This window comes from Salmo trutta, chromosome 3 (assembly GCF_901001165.1).
Source record: "Salmo trutta chromosome 3, fSalTru1.1, whole genome shotgun sequence".
Lineage (NCBI taxonomy): Eukaryota > Metazoa > Chordata > Actinopteri > Salmoniformes > Salmonidae > Salmo > Salmo trutta.
This window is the reverse complement of record NC_042959.1, coordinates 13,822,056-13,842,465: the sequence shown is the minus strand read 5'-3', so window position 1 is coordinate 13,842,465 and position 20,410 is coordinate 13,822,056. Positions and strand designations below refer to the sequence as shown.

The 20,410-nt window shown below is 48.8% G+C and overlaps 3 protein-coding genes and 1 long non-coding RNA gene across 5 annotated transcripts in view; 3 read left to right on the top strand and 1 right to left on the bottom strand.

The window, feature by feature from the left end:
* LOC115164100 (fermitin family homolog 3) overlaps positions 1 to 4,576 on the top strand; it is a 10,093-nt gene extending 5,517 nt beyond the window's left edge. The window contains exons 7-9 of the mRNA XM_029716231.1: positions 1,155 to 1,279; positions 3,777 to 3,918; positions 4,104 to 4,576. Coding sequence (XP_029572091.1) covers positions 1,155 to 1,279; positions 3,777 to 3,918; positions 4,104 to 4,283 — 447 coding nt within the window. The 3' untranslated portion in view covers positions 4,284 to 4,576. The remainder of the gene's footprint in view (positions 1 to 1,154; positions 1,280 to 3,776; positions 3,919 to 4,103) is intronic.
* On the top strand, positions 2,735 to 3,499 carry LOC115168651 (uncharacterized). Its single transcript, XR_003870719.1, has 2 exons — positions 2,735 to 2,849; positions 2,906 to 3,499. It is a non-coding gene; the product is annotated as an uncharacterized LOC115168651 (long non-coding RNA).
* Positions 4,577 to 12,893: 8,317 nt separating the features above from the next.
* On the top strand, positions 12,894 to 17,429 carry LOC115168619 (zinc finger and BTB domain-containing protein 3). Of its 2 annotated transcripts, none has more exons than XM_029724073.1 (2): positions 12,894 to 13,368; positions 15,026 to 17,429. In XM_029724073.1, exon 2 carries the CDS (start codon positions 15,028 to 15,030, stop codon positions 16,804 to 16,806), a length of 1,779 nt encoding a protein of 592 aa, XP_029579933.1. In that variant the 5' UTR covers positions 12,894 to 13,368; positions 15,026 to 15,027; the 3' UTR covers positions 16,807 to 17,429. The 2 variants fall into 2 exon arrangements, with proteins under 2 accessions (XP_029579933.1, XP_029579937.1); XM_029724077.1 differs by lacking the exon at positions 12,894 to 13,368 and adding an exon at positions 13,382 to 14,161.
* Positions 17,430 to 17,435: 6 nt separating this feature from the next.
* Positions 17,436 to 20,329, bottom strand: rnaseh2c (ribonuclease H2, subunit C). Its single transcript, XM_029724088.1, has 5 exons — positions 20,237 to 20,329; positions 19,196 to 19,350; positions 18,938 to 19,050; positions 18,475 to 18,594; positions 17,436 to 17,778 (listed from the first exon to the last, which is right to left on the bottom strand). Exons 2-5 carry the CDS (start codon positions 19,347 to 19,349, stop codon positions 17,755 to 17,757), a joined length of 411 nt encoding a protein of 136 aa, XP_029579948.1. The 5' UTR covers position 19,350; positions 20,237 to 20,329; the 3' UTR covers positions 17,436 to 17,754.
* Positions 20,330 to 20,410: the final 81 nt, after the last annotated feature.

The following is a 20,410-nucleotide window of genomic DNA, read 5'->3' as shown; positions in this document are numbered from 1 at the left end:
CACACACACCAAACACACAACACACACACAAACACACACACACACACACACACACACACACAACACACACACACACACTGCCGATACGAGTACTACATTTCTTACAATATTTGTTGAAAGTGTAGATAAGATCCACGATAAGGTCCAAGATCTTGCCATAACTGTAGTCTCTCTCCTCTCTCTCTCTCTCTCTTTCTCTTTCTCTTTCCCTCCCTCCCTCCCAGGAGGAGCAGTATTCCAGTTGGATGGCAGCATGTCGTCTGGCCCTCTAAAGGGAAGAGTCTGGCAGACAGCTTATTCCAGAGCGAGGTCCAGAGCATCCGATCCTTCCTGGCCATGCCAGCAGACCAACCCCAACACACACACACCGATGACAGCATGAGCATCAACACCACACAGCCTGGTCTCCCACGCTTACAGCAAGAAGTACAAGGCCCAACAGGTACCAAGTAGAGATGACATCCCTCATCATCAACCTGAAACACCCTCTCATGTACCTAATGATAAATCCCTGATGAACTACATCATGACTACAGGTAAACTGCCAAATGAACCGGAAACACCAACATGAAGGGTCTTAATGGGGCGTTGAGCCAGAACAGCTTCAATGCACCTTGGCATAGATTCTTCAAGTGTCTGGAACTCTATTGGAGGGATGTGACACCATTCTTCCACCAGAAATGTCATAATTTAGTGTTGTGTTGATGGTGGTGGAAAACGCTGTCTCAGGCGCCGCTCCAGAATCTCCCCTAAGTGCTCAATTGGGTTGAGATCTGATGACTGGGACAGCCATGGCGTATGGTTTACATCATTTTCATGCTCATCAAACCATCCTTTGACCACTCGTGCCCTGAGGATGGGGGTATTGTCATCCTGAATAGAAATGATTTACCATAGGTTGAAGGTGATCACTCAGAATGGCTGTGTATGTATTGGCGTTTACCTGACCCTCTAAGCTAAGGGGATGAGAGAACCTAACCCATGCCAGGAAAATGACACTCCACAACAGAGCTGCCAGAACCCTCATTTACTCAAGTGTGTGCTTTATTTTGGCAGTTATCCAACACAGTTGAGTCACTTTAGAGACCATTTTATCTCCTTCTAACCCCACATAATATAACCATGACCCTCTCTCTCTCTCTGACCATGCCCAGTTGACCCCTCGTATCCTGGAGGCATATCAGAACGTGGCTCAGCTCTCCCTGACCGACGCCCTCCTCCGCTTCCTCCAGATCTGGCAGGCCCTGCCTGACTTTGGTATCTCCTTGGTGGTGGTGAGGTAAGGAGGATCTGACAGGCCCTGCCTGACTTTGGTATCTCCTTGGTGGTGGTGAGGTAAGGAGGGATCTGACAGGCCCTGCTTGACTTTGTTATCTCCTTGGTGGTGTGAGTGGTAAGGTAAGTAGGATCTGGCAGGCCCCTGCCTGACTTTGTATCTCCTTGGTGGTGGTGAGGTAAGGAGGATCTGGCAGGCCCTGCTTGACTTTGGTATCTCCTTGGTGGTGGTGAGGTAAGGAGGATCTGACAGGCCCTGCCTGACTTTGGTATCTCCTTGGTGGTGGTGAGGTAAGGAGGATCTGACAGGCCCTGCCTGACTTTGGTATCTCCTTGGTGGTGGTGAGGTAAGGAGGATCTGACAGGCCCTGCTTGACTTTGGTATCTCCTTGGTGGTGGTGAGGTAAGGAGGATCTGACAGGCCCTGCTTGACTTTGGTATCTCCTTGGTGGTGGTGAGGTAAGGAGGATCTGACAGGCCCTGCTTGACTTTGGTATCTCCTTGGTGGTGGTGAGGTAAGGAGGATCTGACAGGCCCTGCTTGACTTTGGTATCTCCTTGGTGGTGGTGTGACAGGCCCTGCTTGACTTTGGTATCTCCTTGGTGGTGGTGAGGTAAGGAGGATCTGGCAGGCCCTGCTTGACTTTGGTATCTCCTTGGTGGTGGTGAGGTAAGGAGGATCTGACAGGCCCTGCTTGACTTTGGTATCCTCCTGTGGTGGTGGTGAGGTAAGGAGGATCTGACAGGCCCTGCTTGACTTTGGTATCTCCTTGGTGGTGGTGAGGTAAGGAGGATCTGACAGGCCCTGCGTTGACTTGGGTATCTCCTTGGTGGTGGTGAGGTAGGAGGATCTGACAGGCCCTGCTTGCACTTTGGTATCTCCTTGGTGGTGGTGAGGTAAGGAGGATCTGACAGGCCCTGCTTGACTTGGTATCTCCTTGGTGGTGGTGAGGTAAGGAGGATCTGACAGGCCCTTGCTTGACTTTGGGTATCTCCTTGGTTGGTGGTGAGGTAAGGAGGATCTGACAGGCCCTGCTTGACTTTGGTATCTCCTTGGTGGTGGTGAGGTAGGAGGATCTGGCAGGCCCTGCCTGACTTTGGTATCTCCTTGGTGGTGGTGAGGGTAAGGAGGATCTGACAGGCCCTGCTTGACTTTGGTATCTCCTTGTGGTGGTGAGGTAAGGAGGATCTGACAGGGCCCTGCCTGACTTTGGTATCTCCTTGGTGGGTGGTGAGGTAAGGAGGATCTGACAGGCCCTGCTTGACTTTGGTATCTCCTTGGTGGTGGTGAGGTAAGGAGGATCTGACAGGCCCTGCCTGACTTTGGTATCTCCTTGGTGGTGGTGAGGTTAAGGAGGATCTGACAGGGCCCCTGCTTGACTTTTGGTATCTCCTTGGTGGTGGTGAGGTAAGGAGGATCTGACAGGCCCTGCTTGACTTTGGTATCTCCTTGTGGTGGTGAGGTAAGGAGGATCTGACAGGCCCTGCTTGACTTTGGTATCTCCTTGGTGGTGGTGAGGTAAGGAGGATCTGACAGGCCCTGCTTGACTTTGGTATCTCCTTGGTGGTGGTGAGGTAAGGAGGATCTGACAGGCCCTGCCTGACTTTGGTATCTCCTTGGTGGTGGTGAGGTAAGGAGGATCTGGCAACCCAGTGTATCACACGTTTCACAGCAAGGCTATTCTCAGTACCTAGAAACAAATCTTGAGTGCACTAGCTGGGCAGTTACCACAATTTACATTTATGTTATTAACAGTCTATCACCAAAGATTAGTGAGCGTCTAATGGCTGGCTAAGGATAAGTTGTTGTGGTGAAGTTGAGTCTAGTGGCTGGTCTAAGGATAAGTTGTTGTTGTAAAGTTGAGTCTAGTAGCTGGTCTAAGGATAAGTTGTGAAGTTGAGTCTAGTGGCTGGTCTAAGGATAAGTTGTTGTGGTAAAGTTGAGTCTAGTGGCTGGTCTAAGGATAAGTTGTGGTGAAGTTGAGTCTAGTAGCTGGTCTAAGGATAAGTTGTGGTAAAGTTGAGTCTAGTAGCTGGACTAAGGATAAGTTGTGGTGAAGTTGAGTCTAGTAGCTGGTCTAAGGATAAGTTGTTGTGGTAAAGTTGAGTCTAGTGGCTGGTCTAAGGATAAGTTGTGGTGAAGTTGAGTCTAGTAGCTGGTCTAAGGATAAGTTGTGGTGAAGTTGAGTCTAGTGGCTGGTCTAAGGATAAGTTGTTGTGGTAAAGTTGAGTCTAGTAGCTGGTCTAAGGATAAGTTGTGGTGAAGTTGAGTCTAGTAGCTGGTCTAAGGATAAGTTGTTGTGGTAAAGTTGAGTCTAGTGGCTGGTCTAAGGATAAGTTGTGGTGAAGTTGAGTCTAGTAGCTGGTCTAAGGATAAGTTGTGGTAAAGTTGAGTCTAGTAGCTGGTCTAAGGATAAGTTGTGGTGAAGTTGAGTCTAGTGGCTGGTCTAAGGATAAGTTGTGGTAAAGTTGAGTCTAATGGATGGTCTCTGACCCGTTCAGGTTTAAGGGCAGCAGGAAGGACGAGGTGCTGGGCATCGCCCCCAACCGTCTGATCCGTATCGACCTGGGGGTGGGAGAAGTGGTCAAGACCTGGCGCTACAACAACATGAGGCAGTGGAACGTCAACTGGGACATACGACAGGTGATCTGACCCGTCAATCAAACAATCAAAATGTTCACATTTTTCTGCACAGAATCTCCTTTAGTAAACTGCATCGCCAAATACACACTGAACTCTGTATCCCTTTTTCCTGGTCATTTAGCTTTGCTCGTCGTGTGTGTGTGTGTGTGCGTGTGTGCGTGTGTGTGTGTTTTACTAACCCTCAGATGGCCATAGAGTTCGATGGGAACGTGAACATAGCGTTCAGTTGTGTGACGGCTGACTGTAAGATCGTCCATGAGTTCATTGGAGGCTACATCTTCATGTCGACACGCAACCGCGAGCAGAGTGACACACTCAACGAAGATCTCTTCCACAAGCTGACGGGGGGCCACGAGGCTCTGTGACACCCTCACCCAGTAATATACAGCAGCTATAGCCCAAGGAGCAATCTATACATACATACATACAGCAGATGCACCAGTGGACAGTTTGAGTGTTTTAGGGTGCTGCTGCAGCAGCCTTGAAGAGAAATGACAACCAGTCCACGTTGGGATCCTAACAGACATGCAGTTGACAATTCAATAAATCAAGGAAGAGGTGACCCATGAATAGAAAGTTATAGAAAATGATTAACAATGTAATGAATTGTCAATTCTGAAATCCAGAATTAAATATGTTTATTGACATACATAAAAAAGTTGAGTTGTTTTATTGTCCAGATGAGGCATTTGGCTTGATGGTTGAATGTCCTCGAGTATGGTGGCAGTTTCCTGAAATGTTGCTAAATGCACAGGAAGCCACAGGAAGGCATGCGGAGTGTGTGTGTGTGTTTTCCTATCTCTGTGGAACAGTTGAGACTGTCCGTTGACAAAACCACAGCTTGTGCCTTCTGCTTCCCATCTGATAGATAGCATCCTTTTGTGTCTTCCAGTCATGTGACAGTGTTATCAGGAACACCCGTCAGTCTCTGTGCCTGTACTGTGGCCTGTATGGTAATAGAGCTGTTGTTGTTGAGGGTGTTTTCAGAATCATAGTCTTCATTCAGTCTTCGGGTTCTGGTTCCGAACAGTATCGGTTTCCATGGAAACAGTCTAGACAGAACTGGAAATCGACAGCTGTCTGATGACAAATTCAGCCATGTCTTTTACCTCCGAAGTGCAGATAAGCCCCTTCACCTACTCCAGTGGCAGAATACTCGCTGAAACAGATGATTTCTATCATTTGTAAATATTCACTTGCCTCTCTATCCATCCCATCTCCCCTCTATCCATCCCATCTCCCCTCTATCCATCCCATCTCCCACCTCCCCTTCGTGAGTGTGTGTCATGTGCGAGGTACTCACGTGTGGGTTTTAGTTTTAGGGCGGGGAAGTAGTTTCCCCCTCAGTATCCCCATGTGTAAGCAATACTCCATTCTCCAGCCAGAAGAACTGGATACCCTCTGCACAAAAAACAAACACATAAAGAAAAATACTTATGCATTTAGACAATGACAGCACTCTGATACTTTAAGTTATCAGACAAGGCTTTGGGGACGTCAGGGAATATGGCCAGGTCACAGTCTCTCCTCATGCCTGGAGCAAAGGGAGGATTCAGACATCAAAGGAAGCCCATCTATGAGAGGCTCTATGGCAAGTTTCCCAGACCCAGATTAAGCATATTCCAGGACTAAAAGCACTTTAAGAAATCATTCATTGAGCATGCTTGTAAAGCTTGGAGTAGGCTATTAAGCCTTCCCAGAAATCCCTCCTTATTTGGGCAACAAATAATTTCACAGTGCTAAGGGACAGATCGGACTGGGGTGAGGGGTGGTCCAAAACACGGGAGGGTTGCCAACCTTTTCTTTTTTCTTTTGGGAGGGTAGTGTGTTTTGTGGGGGGACACGGGAGGGTAGTGTTTTTGGGCACCCCGACACAGACAACTCTAATACTCTGCAAAATAAATTTAGGAATCTGTTATTCAATTATTGCACACCACACTGCTCGCACGCGTTATTCTGACGCAGATCGCGCTGCAAGTCCTGCCTCTCCCATCTCCTCATTGGTTTGTAGAAGCAGGTACCCACGTGCCATCTCCTCATTGGTTATACCCACGTGGGTGATTGAAAGACATAATGTTTTGCCGGTTGTCGTGATAATAATATGAAAGTGTAGATGCCAATCACCATATAAGTTTAAAGATGAAAAAGCCTGGAAGGAGGAGAGATGACTAGAAACGATTCGGTTGACCGTTTTATGTGTGGATTAATTGTCAGAGTAGAGGATCTTGTGCATTTCAGGTAAAATAACTCAATGTTTATATCCCAGGACAAATTAGCTAGCAACATCAAGCTAGCTAAATAGGACAAATTAGCTAGCAAGCTAACTAGCTAAATTGCCATACATGTTTAATGCTTTTCGACCAGTCCCCAAATTAATGTCATTGGTTCAGAGTATGTTTTTATACTTTAACCTGCGTGTTATGATCGCGTTTGGTGTAGGGGTACAAAATACATTTATGCATGAAAGCACACGATGGCACACGTGCGCAGCCGGTTTGGGTTCCGTGTAAGTGGAGGTAATTAGAGGAAAGTGCCAACCAGCCGTGGAGGCCAAATAAAAGGAGCACGGTGGCACACCACGAGGGAGAACGGGGAGAGACCGACACCAAGCGAAAGGAGAGAAGAAGGACTGAGCCAAGTGATTTTCTTTGGTTTGTTTATTTTCTGTCTTGGTAAAGTAGTTTTTGCGTCAATCTCGGCACGCTCAACCCAACACCCCACGGTTTACCACATATGGTGGAGAATGCGGGCATCTCAGTAGCTTTGGTTGCCGTGGGGTCGAGCGTACGGAGATTACCATGGAGGAGCTGGTGGCTCAGTTCATCCTCAGCCAGCAGAAGCAACAGGCTCTCCAGGAGCGAGCACTGGAGGAGCAGCACCAACAAAACCGCAGACTGGTAGCGGAGGTAGCCCAGTTGAAGGTTGGGAGGGCTCAGGAATCTGGCCCGAATCAGTTCCTGGTTCAGTTAAGGGAGGAAGATGACGTGGAGTCGTATTTGTGCACCTTCGAGAGGACGCATAGAGGGAAGGATGGCCCAAGCCCAAGTGGGCCAACCTGTTGGCACCCTACCTCTCTGGGAAGGCCCAGAAGGCCTACTTTGATTTGAACACTGACCAGGCCGCGAATTATGAGGGACTCAAACGGGAGATACTGAGTGGGTTCAATCTCGCACGCCGTGCACAACTGGTCCACGACTGTGTCTTTGACCCCACCCTTTCCCCCCCGTGCTCAGATGAGCGACCTGGTGCACCTGACCAAGGGCTGGCTACTGACGGAAGTACCATCCCTCCCGATGCTCGACAAGCTCGTCCTGGATAAATACCTTCGGGCCCTGCCCTACGAGATGAAGAAGACGGTGAGCATGCAGAACCCCCAGAGGATGCAGAACCCCCAACTAGCCGAGGCTGTGAAGCGGGAGGGTGACCCAAACCGACGACGTCGGCGGCTGTTGGACCCAGATCAGAGACGCTGTTTTGAGTGCGTGGAGCTGTCCCAGCCGGGAGGAGGCCATGCTCTCCACATCACTCAGCTCTGGGGTAACCCGGATGGCGAGTTACGTCACCTCCTGTTGGATGCACACCGAGATGGCCCCTCCGATGGTTCCTATACGAATCGATGGCATTGACACCAGCGCTCTGCTGGACTCCGGCAGCAGATTCCCGACAAGGGAATCCTCACGGGTAGTTCGGGACGGCCCAGTTGGAAAACCCCAATCTCCAGAACGCTAGGGGCCAGGTGATTGCGGTGGATGGCGTACTGTTACCTGGGGTAAGTGATTGGCGCTACCCCCACTTCGCAATCAAGCAGAATTTATTGTATCAGGTAGTAAAGCATAATGGGGAGACAAAAGACTTGTTACTCATACCCAGCCAGTATGTTAGGACCGTGTTGCAGCTTGCCCACACCCACCGGCTTGGGGCACACCTGGGGATGGAGAAAACCAGGGAGCGGATCGGGAACAGGTTCCAATGGCCCGGAGTCAATCGTGCCGTGGATGACACCTGCTGTAGTTGCCAGATCACAGCACCGAGGCTACATTATCGAAACGTTCGTTACGTGTGTGACGCTACAGGCTGGTTTTGCGCCGGGTATTGTTGTAACCCATGGTTTTGTTATTTGTACCTATTTGTGTAATTTGTGCACTATGGCTTTTTTCCTTGGGCCGGAGTGTTGTGATGCAGTTGCGTCCGGCTGTTTTCCTCTGCCTGAATAAAGTGTGCCTGTTCACTCATCTCTGCTCTCCTGCACTTGACTTCCTTCGACCAGTTGCGCACACTCTGACACCTTTGGTTCCCTTGCCCATTATAGGAGTGCCATTCGAGCGGGTGGCAATGGATCTGGTGGGTCCGTTGGTGAAGACCACGAGGGGACACGAATACATCCTGGTAATCGTGGATTACGCCACCCAGTATCCTGAGGCAATCCCGCTACGCACCGTGGCAGCAAAAGGTATTGCACGGGAGCTCTTCCATTTATTTAGCCAGGTGGGTATTCTGCGGGAAATCCTGATGGACCAGGGCACCGCGTTCATGTCTCGTGTGATGAAAGATGTCTGCAATCTGTTACGAATAAAACAGGTGAGGACCAGTGTGTACCATCCACAAACGGACGGGATGGTGGAACGCTTCAATAAGACCCTAAAACAGATGCTGAAGAAGGTCATCGAGAGAGACGGGAGGAACTGGGACCAGCTGCTGCCCCACCTGATGTTTTCAGTGCGCGAGGTACCCCAAGCATCCACGGGGTTCTCCCCCTTTTAGCTCCTGTATGGCTGTCGGCCCCGCGGGCTGCTGGACCTTGCCAAGGAGGTCTGGGAAGAACAGCAGACCCCCCTTCGCAGCGTAGTAGAACATGTGGAGATGAGGAAGAGAATGACGGCGATTTGGCCAGTAGTGAGAGAGCACATGGCCCAGGCGCAACGTGCCCAGGAGCGTGTCTACAACCGGGGGGCCCAACGAGGAGAGTTCCAACCAGGTGAGGTCTTGGTGCTGATCCCTACAACAGAGAGTAAATTCCTGGTTATGTGGCATGGGCCCTACGACATCGTTGAGCAGGTCGGTGACGTCAATTATAAGGTCCGCCAACCGGGGCGGAGAAAACCCCTCTAGCTTTACCATGTGAACTTAGTGAAGAAATGGTACGCAAGCGAGGCGCTGTGCATAACGTGGACCCGGCCACAGCAGGGCCTGCCCTCGGTTGAAGTTGCAATGGGGGAAGACCTCAGCCCGACCCAACGACAAGAGCTCAGAGATTTGGTCCAGCAGAATTCTCAGAGTGGCCGGGGCGCACGGATCTCGTGGAACATCATATCCACACCCGCAAGGAGAAAAAGTGAGTAAACGGCCATACCGGATACCACAAGCCCGGAGGGTGGTGGTCCAGCGGGAAGTGACGACAATGCTAGAAATGGGGGTACTGGAGGAGTCACACAGTGAGTGGTCTAGCCCCATAGTGCTGGTTCCGTTACCGGACGGAACCGCCCGCTTCTGTAATGACTTCCGGGGCCTGAATGAGGTCAGTAAGTTTGATGCCTACCCCATGCCCCGAATGGACGAACTGATTGACCACTTGGGGATGGCGAGATACGTCAGCACCTTGGACCTGACGAAGAGGTACTGGCAGGTGCCACTGGCAGCGGCCTCCCGGGAGAAGACTGCCTTCTCCACCCCGGGGGGCTATACCACTACCGGGTTCTGCCTTTCGGGCTCCACGGGGCACCAGCGACCTTTCAGTGACTCATGGACCGCGTCCTTATTTGGATGACATAATTGTGCACAGTGACAGTTGGGAGTCACATCTGGGTAGGTTACAGGCCGTGGTTGATGCGCTAAGGGATGCAGGTCTGACCGCGAACCCCCTCAAGTGCAAGCTGGGCTATGCCAATGTGGAGTACCAGGGCTATCAGATTGGGAGGGGAAATGTGAAACCCCAAGAAAAAAAAAATCGCTCCCATTAGGGGATGGCCGGTCCCCCAAACCAAGAGGCAGGTGAAGTCATTCCTGGGGTTAGCAGGGTACCACAGTAGATTTGTACCTAACTTGCCGCAATAGCTACTCCCCTCACAGACTTAACAAAGGCATAACTACCCCAGACGGTGCGATGGACGGAGGACACAGAGGCGGCGTTCCAGGCCCTGAAGGATGCGCTATGTTCGCACCCGGTACTCGTCACCCCGGACTTCTCAAAAAACCTCCTGGTCCAGACAGGCATGTCTGACACAGGGGTAGGGGCCGTTTTGTCCCAAGAGCAGGAAGGCGAGGAGCACCCTATCATGTATGTCAGCAGGAAGCTCCTCCCGAGGGAGAAGAAATACTCGTTTGTCGAGAAGGAGTGCCTCGCCGTGAAGTGGGCACTGGACACCCTCAAGTATTACCTCCTCGGGAGGAAGTTCACCCTGATCACTGACCACGCCCCCCTTGTGTGGATGGCAAGAGGTAAGGACACGAATGACCGTGTCACCCGCTGGTTCCTGTCCTTACAGCGATTCCCTGTCATCCACAGGTCGGGGGCCCAGCACGGCAATACAGACGCCCTATCCAGGAGGGATGCAAACCTAGCCCTGAGCATGCCTCCCTCCCAGTCAGGGCTAAGGGGGGGTGTGGTATCCCAGGAGATCTACCCCGGGAATGGTAATAGAGGGGAGGTACGTGAGGCGACATTGGCTCCCTCTGCTGGGAATACGGGAGCTGGGCACCCCGACAGCTCTAAGTGGAGTTAATTAGAGGAAAGTGCCAACCAGCCGTGGAGGCCAAATAAAAGGAGCACGGTGGCACACCGCATGGGAGAATGGGGAGAGACCGGCACCAAGCGAAAGGAGAGAAGAAGGACCGAGCCAAACCTCAGTGATTTTCTTTGTTTATTTTCTGTCTTAGTAAAGTAGTTTTTGCGGACTAAAGCCTCCCTGTCTCTGTGTCAATCTCTGCAGCTCAACCCAACACCCCACAGTTTACCACAATATTCACATGAAAATCTGTCGCCAACTGAATGGAAACCTAGCTACAGACACCCTAAAGACTCTGGCAAGTGCACCAGTCCAGTGTCACTTGATTATGCCTGCACATCATGGTTCACCAGCAGCCACAAACATCTAAAGAATAAACTACCAGCCAAACAAACTTGTAAGAATTGTACTTAAAACCCCATCATACTCATCTGGAGGTTGAGTATTTTTTCGTCTCTATGTAATTGTTTATGTATTTATGTAAAAAAATAGGGACCACAATGGAAATAAGTCCACAACTTTATTGTGCAATCCCGGTCATCTTAGTGTATGTATGTTTTTTTTCCCCCGGACAAAATCAATCAATCAATCCAAACTGTGCATCAGCCAATTGATTAATGGAAAGAGACATCTGTAACAAAATACCAAAAAGTGTAATGACATTCAGAGATAGTCAAGAAAAGCCTTCGATACTGGGTAAGTCTACAAGGTAGGGAGGGATGTATTTTCTGTTTGTCCAGATTTCCATTGTCTAGTTACTGAGGTGTTGAAACTGAATACCATGATATTGAAGTGCCTGAAGTCGGCATCTTTGTTTATTGGTTGTGTGGTGCATTGGCACAGAAACTTCTTGGTGGAAAATCTGATTACCCCTAGCTGATCATTGTATGCAGCCGGCTCTGATTGTAGTGTAATGAAACAGGCAGGGAGAGTGAGCTAGTCTGTGGTGGTTGGTGAACCCTCAACCTTCTGGCCCGTAGCCCTGTGTGGCATCGACTGTGCCACAAAAGCATGCTGAAGTGGCAAAGTCAAGAACCACGTTCAGGTCCAGATCGGACGGACGGACTGACACTACTGACACTAGCCCTGGCAGTTTTCAGCCCGTTCATGACCCCGTCATGCTCCACCTAGGGATGCGTCCGAAATGGCACCCTATTCTCTATAGTGCACAACTCTTGACCCTAAGTGTGCTGAGCTCTGGCCAAAAGTAGTGAGTGCACTGATTGGCTCGGATCTGCAGCTGCCCGTCCTCAGGGCGAGGCAGAGCTTGAATCGCTGCTTCTCATTGGTGGCCACAACTCTCTCCACGTCATCCAATGAGAAGGAGTGGAACTGTGCATGAGCCAGAAGGTCCTCCGCAAATAGGAAGCCATCTAAGGATAATGAGGGACAGCATTATTATTCAGACCTACACTGAGTGGACAAAGAATTAGGAACACCTGCTCTTTCCATGAAATAGACTGACCAGGTTAATCCAGGTAAAAGCTATGATCCCTTATTGATGTGACTTGTTAAGACAGTATAAAGAATACTTTTTATGCCTTGAGAAAACTGATATATGGATTGGGTATGTGTGCTATTCAGAGGGTGAATGGACAAGACACAATATTTAAGTGCCTTTGAACGGGGTATGGTAGTAAGTGCCAGGCGCACAGGTTTGAGCGTGCCAAAAACTGCAACGCTGCAGGGTTTACGTTCAACAGTTTCCTGTGTGTACTGTATCAAATATGCTCCACCACCCAAAGGACATCCTGCCAACTTGACACAACTGTGGGAAGCATTGGAGACAACATGGGCCAACATCCCTGTGGAATGCTTTTGACACTTTGTAGACTCTATGCCCCGACGAATTGAGGCTGTTCTGGGCGCAAAAGGGGGTGCAACTCAAAATTGAGTTAATTGTGGTAGGCCTATAGTATTCTACAGTATACTACAGTTCACTATATTAAGTACTGTAGTATTCTATAGTAAACATGTAGTATTTTTTTATGTGGGAGTATGTGGTGGTAACTCACACCAGCTAACTATAACACCACCACTCAATATACACATGCAAAACGAGAGGCTTTCCAGTACTCTGCTACTTGCTAGAATATAATAAACGTCCTCAAGTTAGTCTTATGTCACGATCACAAGGAAACTCGTACGACTTGCTAATTCTTTGAACGCGGCACGTGATTAACTACAACTAGTTAACAAGTCGGACATTTCCGAGTTCTGATTTGCATTTGAACACTTCATTAGAGAAGGGCTAACGAAAGATATGAAACAGCCCAATGGGGACTAATGTCTATTTTCTCACTCCTCTTCACGATTACCTGACCTCCCCCTTCCATGTCCTCTTCCTCCACTGTCCATTTACAGTGCACTTCTTTCTGTCGGTTCAATGTGGAATGGATCTCTCTCAACTCTCATAACATTAGGTTACACAGCAAGGCAAGCTCCCACAATAATTAAAACGTTATGGTGCCCGGCATGCCTACTGCCATGCCTACTAAAGAAAAGTTTGCACATTCAAAGCGCAAATGTTGAATGTTCTTACGTAAGCACAATCAATTACTGTGGTAAAACTTACTGGCAAAATATAGATTGACATACATGGTTAAAAAAAATTGCACGAAATGTAAAAAAGCAGGCACTTTGTTCAGACTCCAACCAGTAGGTGGCAGTAATGGGCTTTGGCCCTTTGTTTTGTGTCAATAAAGGAAAGAGGCTACGTTTTTAGCAGGTAAGAATATTTTGTAGCAGCTGGCTAATGATTGATTTAGATATAACAATTGTGTTTCCAACTACATTTTGGTACATGTCCCGATAAAGGCTTTATCAATTGATCTAAAATATGTTTATTTAGAGATGTAAGGGCTAAGATTGTCATAATTCAGTATTAGCAAGCTACCAGTTAGCTAGCTAACATTGGTCCAGCTAGCATCAAAATAGCTATAAACCTCGCATAACTGGTAAATATTCAAATACATGAATCATTCGTGTTTATTGTGCACTTACTCGCTAATATAAGAAAATATTGTTTTCTAGTGATGAACAACAGTGCTTGATGTGTAGCTATTAAACATTACGGATAGTTCTGTCATGCCTTTAGCTCTTTTAGAGAAGAGAAGCGTTGAGGATTTTCTTGCCTTTATCATGCATACAAGGAGGTCAACCAGTGCCGGAGGACTAGCGAGGCGACTTACACACTTGTCTCTAACATGTCAACTCAGCATTCCTGAACAGGCTATTAACAGTCAGAATGTTGAATCAACTTCCCCTTTAATTTACTTTACCTGTTGTCCACTTATTTTGACTTTATGTAGGAGGTAATCTGAGCCATAATAGCCACAGGGAAGTGTTATTAGCCCGTTTTTCATACACTGGTCTGCACAGTATATGGTTGGTATTTCCGGGTTTTATTTTCAATACTGATGCAATTCGCACGTGACAAACACTTGCACAACCTACCAGCGCCACAAAGGTCGGTTTAACAACCCTTTCCATCCTCCTACCGCCAAAAGGACTAACAGCAGGTACGACTGGTAAAGTATATGTAAATATAGTTTTATTCTACATTGTCTAGTAGACTATTGCGACATAAGTCAGACTGATAATCCATGGAGTAACCATGGCAACAGTCTGATGTTTAGACAAGGGAGGCAGTCCAACCAGACTTCTCTGAAGCAGACTGATTGCCAGTGTGAGGGAGCACACTGCCACACTCCAGTAGGTGCTTCACTGGTTCTTTGTTTCTCTGTCATCCTATCCATCAGATCTCCTTGTAATTCACCCTCTCTCCTCCTCCCTCTCTCTTTCCCTTTCTCTCTCCTCCTCTCTCTTTCCCTTTCTCTCTCCTCCTCCCTCTCTCTCCCTTTCTCTCTCCCCCTCCCTCGCTCTCTCTCCCCTTCTCTTGCTCTCTCTCCCCTTCTCTTGCTCTCGCTCCCCTTCGCTTGCTCTCTCTCTCCCCTTCTCTTGCTCTCTCTCCCCTTCTCTTGCTCTCTCTCCCCTAATCTTGCTCTCTCTCCCCTTCTCTTGCTCTCGCTCCCCTTCGCTTGCTCTCTCTCTGCCCCTTCGCTTGCTCTCTCTCTGCCCCTTCGCTTGCTCTCTCTCTGCCCCTTCTCTTGCTCTCTCTCCCCTTCTCTTGCTCTCGCTCCCCTTCTCTTGCTCTCTCTCCCCTTCTCTTGCTCTCTCTCCCCTTCTCTTGCTCTCTCTCTGCCCCTTCGCTTGCTCTCTCTCTGCCCGCTCTCTCTCTGCCCCTTCTCTTGCTCTCTCTGCCCCTTCTCTTGCTCTCTCTCTGCCCCTTCTCTTGCTCTCTCTCTGCCCCTTCTCTCGCTCCCTCCTACTCTCTCTCTTCTCCATTCTCTCGCTCTTTCTCTGTCTCCCTTCTCTCTCTACAGTAATGGAGTTCCCCCAGCACGCCCTGCAGCTCCTGTCAGGCCTGCGTTCTCAGCGTCAGCGTGGGTTCCTGTGCGACTGCACCGTCTTCGTGAGTTCCTCACGTTTCCTGGCCCACCGCGCTGTCCTGGCCTCCTGCTCTCCATTCTTCCACATGTTCTACTCTGATCCCCCAGGGGGCGCCGGGGCCAGCTCGGTCACGCTGGACGGGGACATTGTGACGGCGGCGGCGTTCGGCCTTTTGTTAGACTTCATGTACGAGGGTGTGCTGCGGCTTGAGGCCCCTCCTCCAGCAGAGGATGTGCTGGCGGCGGCAAGCTTCCTCCACATGAACGAGGTGGTCCGGGTGTGTAAGAGACGGCTACAGCACCGACCTCCACCAGCTGAGGCAGACAGCACGCGCCCGGAGGAGAGTGGAGTGGTGGTGGTGGGTGGTAGTGGACCCGGAGTCGGCATGGTGGCAACAGGAGCTGCCAAAGTGGTGGCGATGTCAGTGTCTCAGTCTGCGTCAGTGGCGATGCAGAGAAACCAGTTGGGCTGTTATACGAGGTCAGAGAGGAGGGTGGAGGTTCATGCCCCTCTGAGCCCTGACATGGCAGACACCACCCAGCCGGGCATGGACCACGCCCTCCTTCATGTGGGTGAGCTGGTTACCCTCTCCTCCGGTCCCTCTCTCAGGCTGGGGGGTCAGAGAGAGGGTCAGGGGGGCTCGGCCCTTTGCAGCCCCTGCAGCTCCACAGAGTCATACAATCTCAGCAGCCACCATCGCCAGCCCTCTTCATCAGCAGCTGCATCATCAGTGGTACCTGTGACCCAGACTGATGGCTCCAGCTCCATGGTGGGGATACTGACCCAGTCCGACCACAGCAGCTCCTCCAGCCCAGAACAGGACAGCCATGACCCTGTCTCCAACAAGAGCACAGTCATCACACCAGGCATGCAATGCCAGCAGCATGGTCTCAGTATCAACACACACCCTCAGATTAGAATACAGCCTCCACACACTCTCCTCACCTCACCTCCCAACCTGAACCATGTAACCCATCAGGGCCAAACCTCAGCCCTGTCCAGGCCTGACGGGCTGCAGCATGAGGGGTCAGAGAGGGAGAGCAAGGAGACTAGTGAACACTCTAACATGGGGACTGTGGGAGTGGAGGAGGTGGAGCAGGGGGAAGGGGTGAAGGTAAAGGTGGAGGCCATAGTGATCTCAGATGAGGAGTTTGAGGAGATGGAAGGGGTGATGATAAGGAGAGGAATGAATGGGGTTAGAGAACGAGGGATGATGGAGGTAGAGGACAGGAATGAGTTTAACGACGATAATAAAGACAGAGATGAACTGAACAACCCCCACTTCCTCCCTCCTCACTCCCACCACGCCTCACACCAGATGACCCACTCCCACCCCTCTGAGCCTTTCTCCTTCTCTTTCTCCCCCTCCGGACCTGGCTCCACCTCTTCTGACGCTCCCCCTTTCCCCTCCTCCCTCTTCCCCTCCGTGGGCCAACATTCCGACCAGTCCGTCTACTTCCAGGATTCCATGGGGAACTATGTCGAGGACGTCCCCACGTGCAGTGTCTGTGGGAAGACGTTCTCGTGCGCGTACACCCTGAGGCGACACGCCATCGTGCACACACGCGAGCGCCCCTATGAGTGCCGCTACTGTTACCGTAGCTACACGCAGTCAGGTGACCTGTACCGCCACATTAGGAAGGCCCATGACTCCAGCCTGCCAGCCAAACGCAGTAAAGGAGACACTGAGGAGGGCCAGCCTCCACACAGCTAACAAACACAGCTAGCTGTATACTTCTCCATTCTACGGAGAATGACACATTATTTATGCCTTCCCCCTTCCAACACCAGACATCCTGGTCTTGCATGTCCATGGCAATGATCTGGAATACTTCCAAACGATCTGGGGCACTTCCAAATTATCTGGGGCACTTCCAAATTATCTGGGATATGTCAGATACGCGTTTCCCTCCACCATGGTCTTTTCAGACATGCCCATTCCCGGGACTGAGTGGGCCCGGTGCTCAGTCAACAAGCTGGTGCTGGTATTCCTAAAGGACAGGGGCTGGTGGTGTTTTAGCTATTTTAAATGGGACTTTTGTCTTTTACATATTGTACCAGTTGTCTTACTATGACCTCAGTGCCAAAATACTTTGTGTACTGTACTATGTTATATTTCCAGATAAATTGCCAGTTGTCAAGGGTACTGTTTTTTGTCAACACTAATAGCGTAATGGTCTGTGATACTTCTACCTGTAAGTCTCCATTGTTGCCAACTTTTACGATTGGCTGAATATCACTACTACTTCATCGCTGTGAATAGAACAAATTTCTTCAGTCCAACATATTATACATTCCCTTCCATTGGAGTACTGTTCAATAAATGACTTCCAACACGATCTGTATCACAATGGTCTATAACATGAGTATAATTGATGACAGAAAATTACAACAAAAAGAACATGGTACAATAATAACAGAAGTCACAAGAAGCAGCAAGCGCAATTCACCCCTATGGATCTGTAAAAGATAGACACGGTGTCCACTACAACACTAGGGACTGTGAGGAGTGCTCTCCCCATTGTCTGTCCATTATTCCTATTTTCACAAACTAAGCAATGGCTACTGAACACACAACCAATGTGTTTAGAGGCAGTCTTCAGGCTGCAGCATGAAAAGGAGGGTAGAGAAGGGATTGATCTTTGCTTTGGCCTCTTCCATGTCAGTCATCCACCGGCCCATGTATCTGTCAAATATGAATAATGTGTTATTAACCATGGGCCATGTATGGTAATACATCACTGGGGCTGAGCTCCCTGCCATCCAGGACCTCTATACCAGGCAGTGTCAGAGGAAGGCCGTAAACATTTTCAAAGACTCTAGCCACCCAAGTCATACTGTTCTCTGCTACTGCATGGCAAGCGGTACCAGAACGCCAAGTCTGGGACCAAAAGGCTCCTTAATAACAGCGTCTTCCCCCAATCTATAAGACTGCTGAACAGTTAGTCAAATGGATATCCTGACTATTTGCATTGACCCCCTTTTTATTTGCACTGACTCTCTTGCACCGGCTCTATGCACACTCACTGGAAACTACCCGCACACACTACACTGACACTCCAACTCACACAGACTACATACACAAACAACACACACATACACTGCTGCTATTTACCCCTACCTACATTTATATATTACCTCAACTACCTCATACCGCTGCACATTTACTCGGTACCGGTACTCCTTGTATATAGCCTCGTTTTTGTTATTTTATTGCGTTACTATTTCTTTTTTGCAATTTTTCCTACTTTTTAACATTGTTGGGAAAGGGCTCGTAAGTAAGCATTCACGGTAAAATGTACACCTGTCGTATTCGTTGCATGTGACAAATACAGTTCGATTTTGATTAATGGAGAAAAACAAATTATTGTATTACACACACCGCTTCTGCCAGATCCGGCCAGGCCATTGCCATGACAATGCCGTCATCAGAGTTGGGTGGAGTCTCGAGGTTCCAGTAGGTCACGTTATGGAACACTGAGGACACCTTCACAGTCCTGTCCTAGACACACACACACATTACCTCACATATAGCATTACTGTCAGTGTGTGAAGAGTTTAAATATGCAATATAGTGTTATACAGTATGTGTTCCTGCTGCAGACAATGGAAAAGGAAGAGTTTCATATTTCCTGGTTGGTGTGTGGGGTTCACAGCACAAAAACGGATTATAGCCATCTTCTTTGAGTTGTTGCCCAGTGGCAAGAGTTTGTGCACATTGGTTGGTGATTACAGATAGATTAGAGGAGATTCTGACAGCATTCTTTGTGAATTGTTGACCTGCTACGGTAGATTATGTGGATGTTGGCCAGACAGTGATGATTTTGGCAGTGTTTACTGTTTACCTCCTGGTCAGTGCCTGATTTGTTGACCTCTCTCAGCACCAGGCCTGTGTAGCCCTGCGGACAGCTGACCTCCTGACCTTTTAACCCACGACCCCTGAACGACACCGTTTTCTCTGTGGAAAATGTGGAAGAGACACACAAGCCGTATTAAAGTAATCTGTATTGACAGTAGGCTACACACAGCACTCTGTGACATCAGATGTTGGTCTTCCACAGTCTCTGTACAGAATGCATGCAGCTACTGCTGCCTCTATGTACCATGTTTTCGGTCTTTGATGGTGGCTGTGAAGAACTGGGACACCTCTGCAGGCCCGTCGTGCTCTATCTCACAGGGTAGCAGGTGAACTGGGGGGCATTCTGCCTGGCTCACTGAGTCCAGCTCTAATGTGGTCACACTGCAATTGGATGACATCCTGAAAGAGAGGGGCAAAATGTCCAAAACAAGTATATGGCCCATATGCACTATTACAGATACCAACATGTTCTCTGTATGGGCACTTAGGTATCACACTTCGCTGGCAGTAAATGGTGTGGTGAATTCTGTGTTTATCTTTAGCGGCTGTAGAAAGTTACTTCCTCTATCTCCAGCAACATCATTTGAGTAGACGGGATTTAGCGCACACACCTCACCCTGAACAGCATAGGACCAAGCATCTTGTTTTCGTTCAAAGTGAAAACACAACACAAGAAGTGCATGAGGACCCACGACCAGAGGGGCAGGCCATCTTTGTAAATAAGAATTTGTTCTTAACTGACTTGTCTAGTTAAATAAATACTACAAAGCAAGATCAATGAGTTAGCCAGCTAACTTTGATAAACAACCAGAAATTAATGTTTCCTTTTTGGGTCATTAAGAAAGCTACATTTAGTGTGTGTTTTTGGTTGTTGAAGCAATTAGACCATGCCAATTTCAAACGTAACCTTCTAAAAAAAAAAAAACGTTTCAGAATATGTTTGGCAAGTTAACTGGCTAAGTCATTGATCTTCCTTTGTAGTATACCCCTTTACGGAAAATGAATGCACGGCAGTGAATTCTCAAAAAGGACTGAAATAAATCATTGTCAAACCTATGATAACAGTATAATTGGTCAAACGTTGGTTTATCGTTAGCTAGCTAGCTTGTCTAGTCGATGACAATGGACTGATTCCCTTGCTCAGCATTCAGATAGATTTTCTAAGGCACTTTCGCAAACAAATTTAAAACATTTGGTTAAGAATATTGATACAGTATGTGGACTGAAAAATACAGTTACACTATACAGAAACGACTCTACCATAAATACATATCTCAATAGCTACCTTTCAATGGTCCAGATTTCTAATGTTTTCCTCCAACTTCCATGAGGGCAAGTAAACTTCGACGTGATTGGATAAGATCGTCTTCTTCACCACAGAAAGATATGCTTTTGGCGCGTGCATCCTCAACTCATTTGGTGTATGCTGCCCCCTAGTGTGCTGGAGTGGTAATTATAT

Coding starts and splice junctions, on each gene's coding strand:
- LOC115168619 (XM_029724073.1), top strand. CDS start 15,028: ATGGAGTTCCCCCAGCACGCCCTGCAGCTCCTGTCAGGCCTGCGTTCT.
- rnaseh2c (XM_029724088.1), bottom strand. CDS start 19,349: ATGTCATCCAATTGCAGTGTGACCACATTAGAGCTGGACTCAGTGAGC. Junction 19,051..19,195: donor CATCAAAGACCGAAAACATG/GTACATAGAGGC, acceptor CATTTTCCACAG/AGAAAACGGTGTCGTTCAGG. Junction 18,595..18,937: donor AATCAGGCACTGACCAGGAG/GTAAACAGTAAA, acceptor GTGTGTGTCTAG/GACAGGACTGTGAAGGTGTC.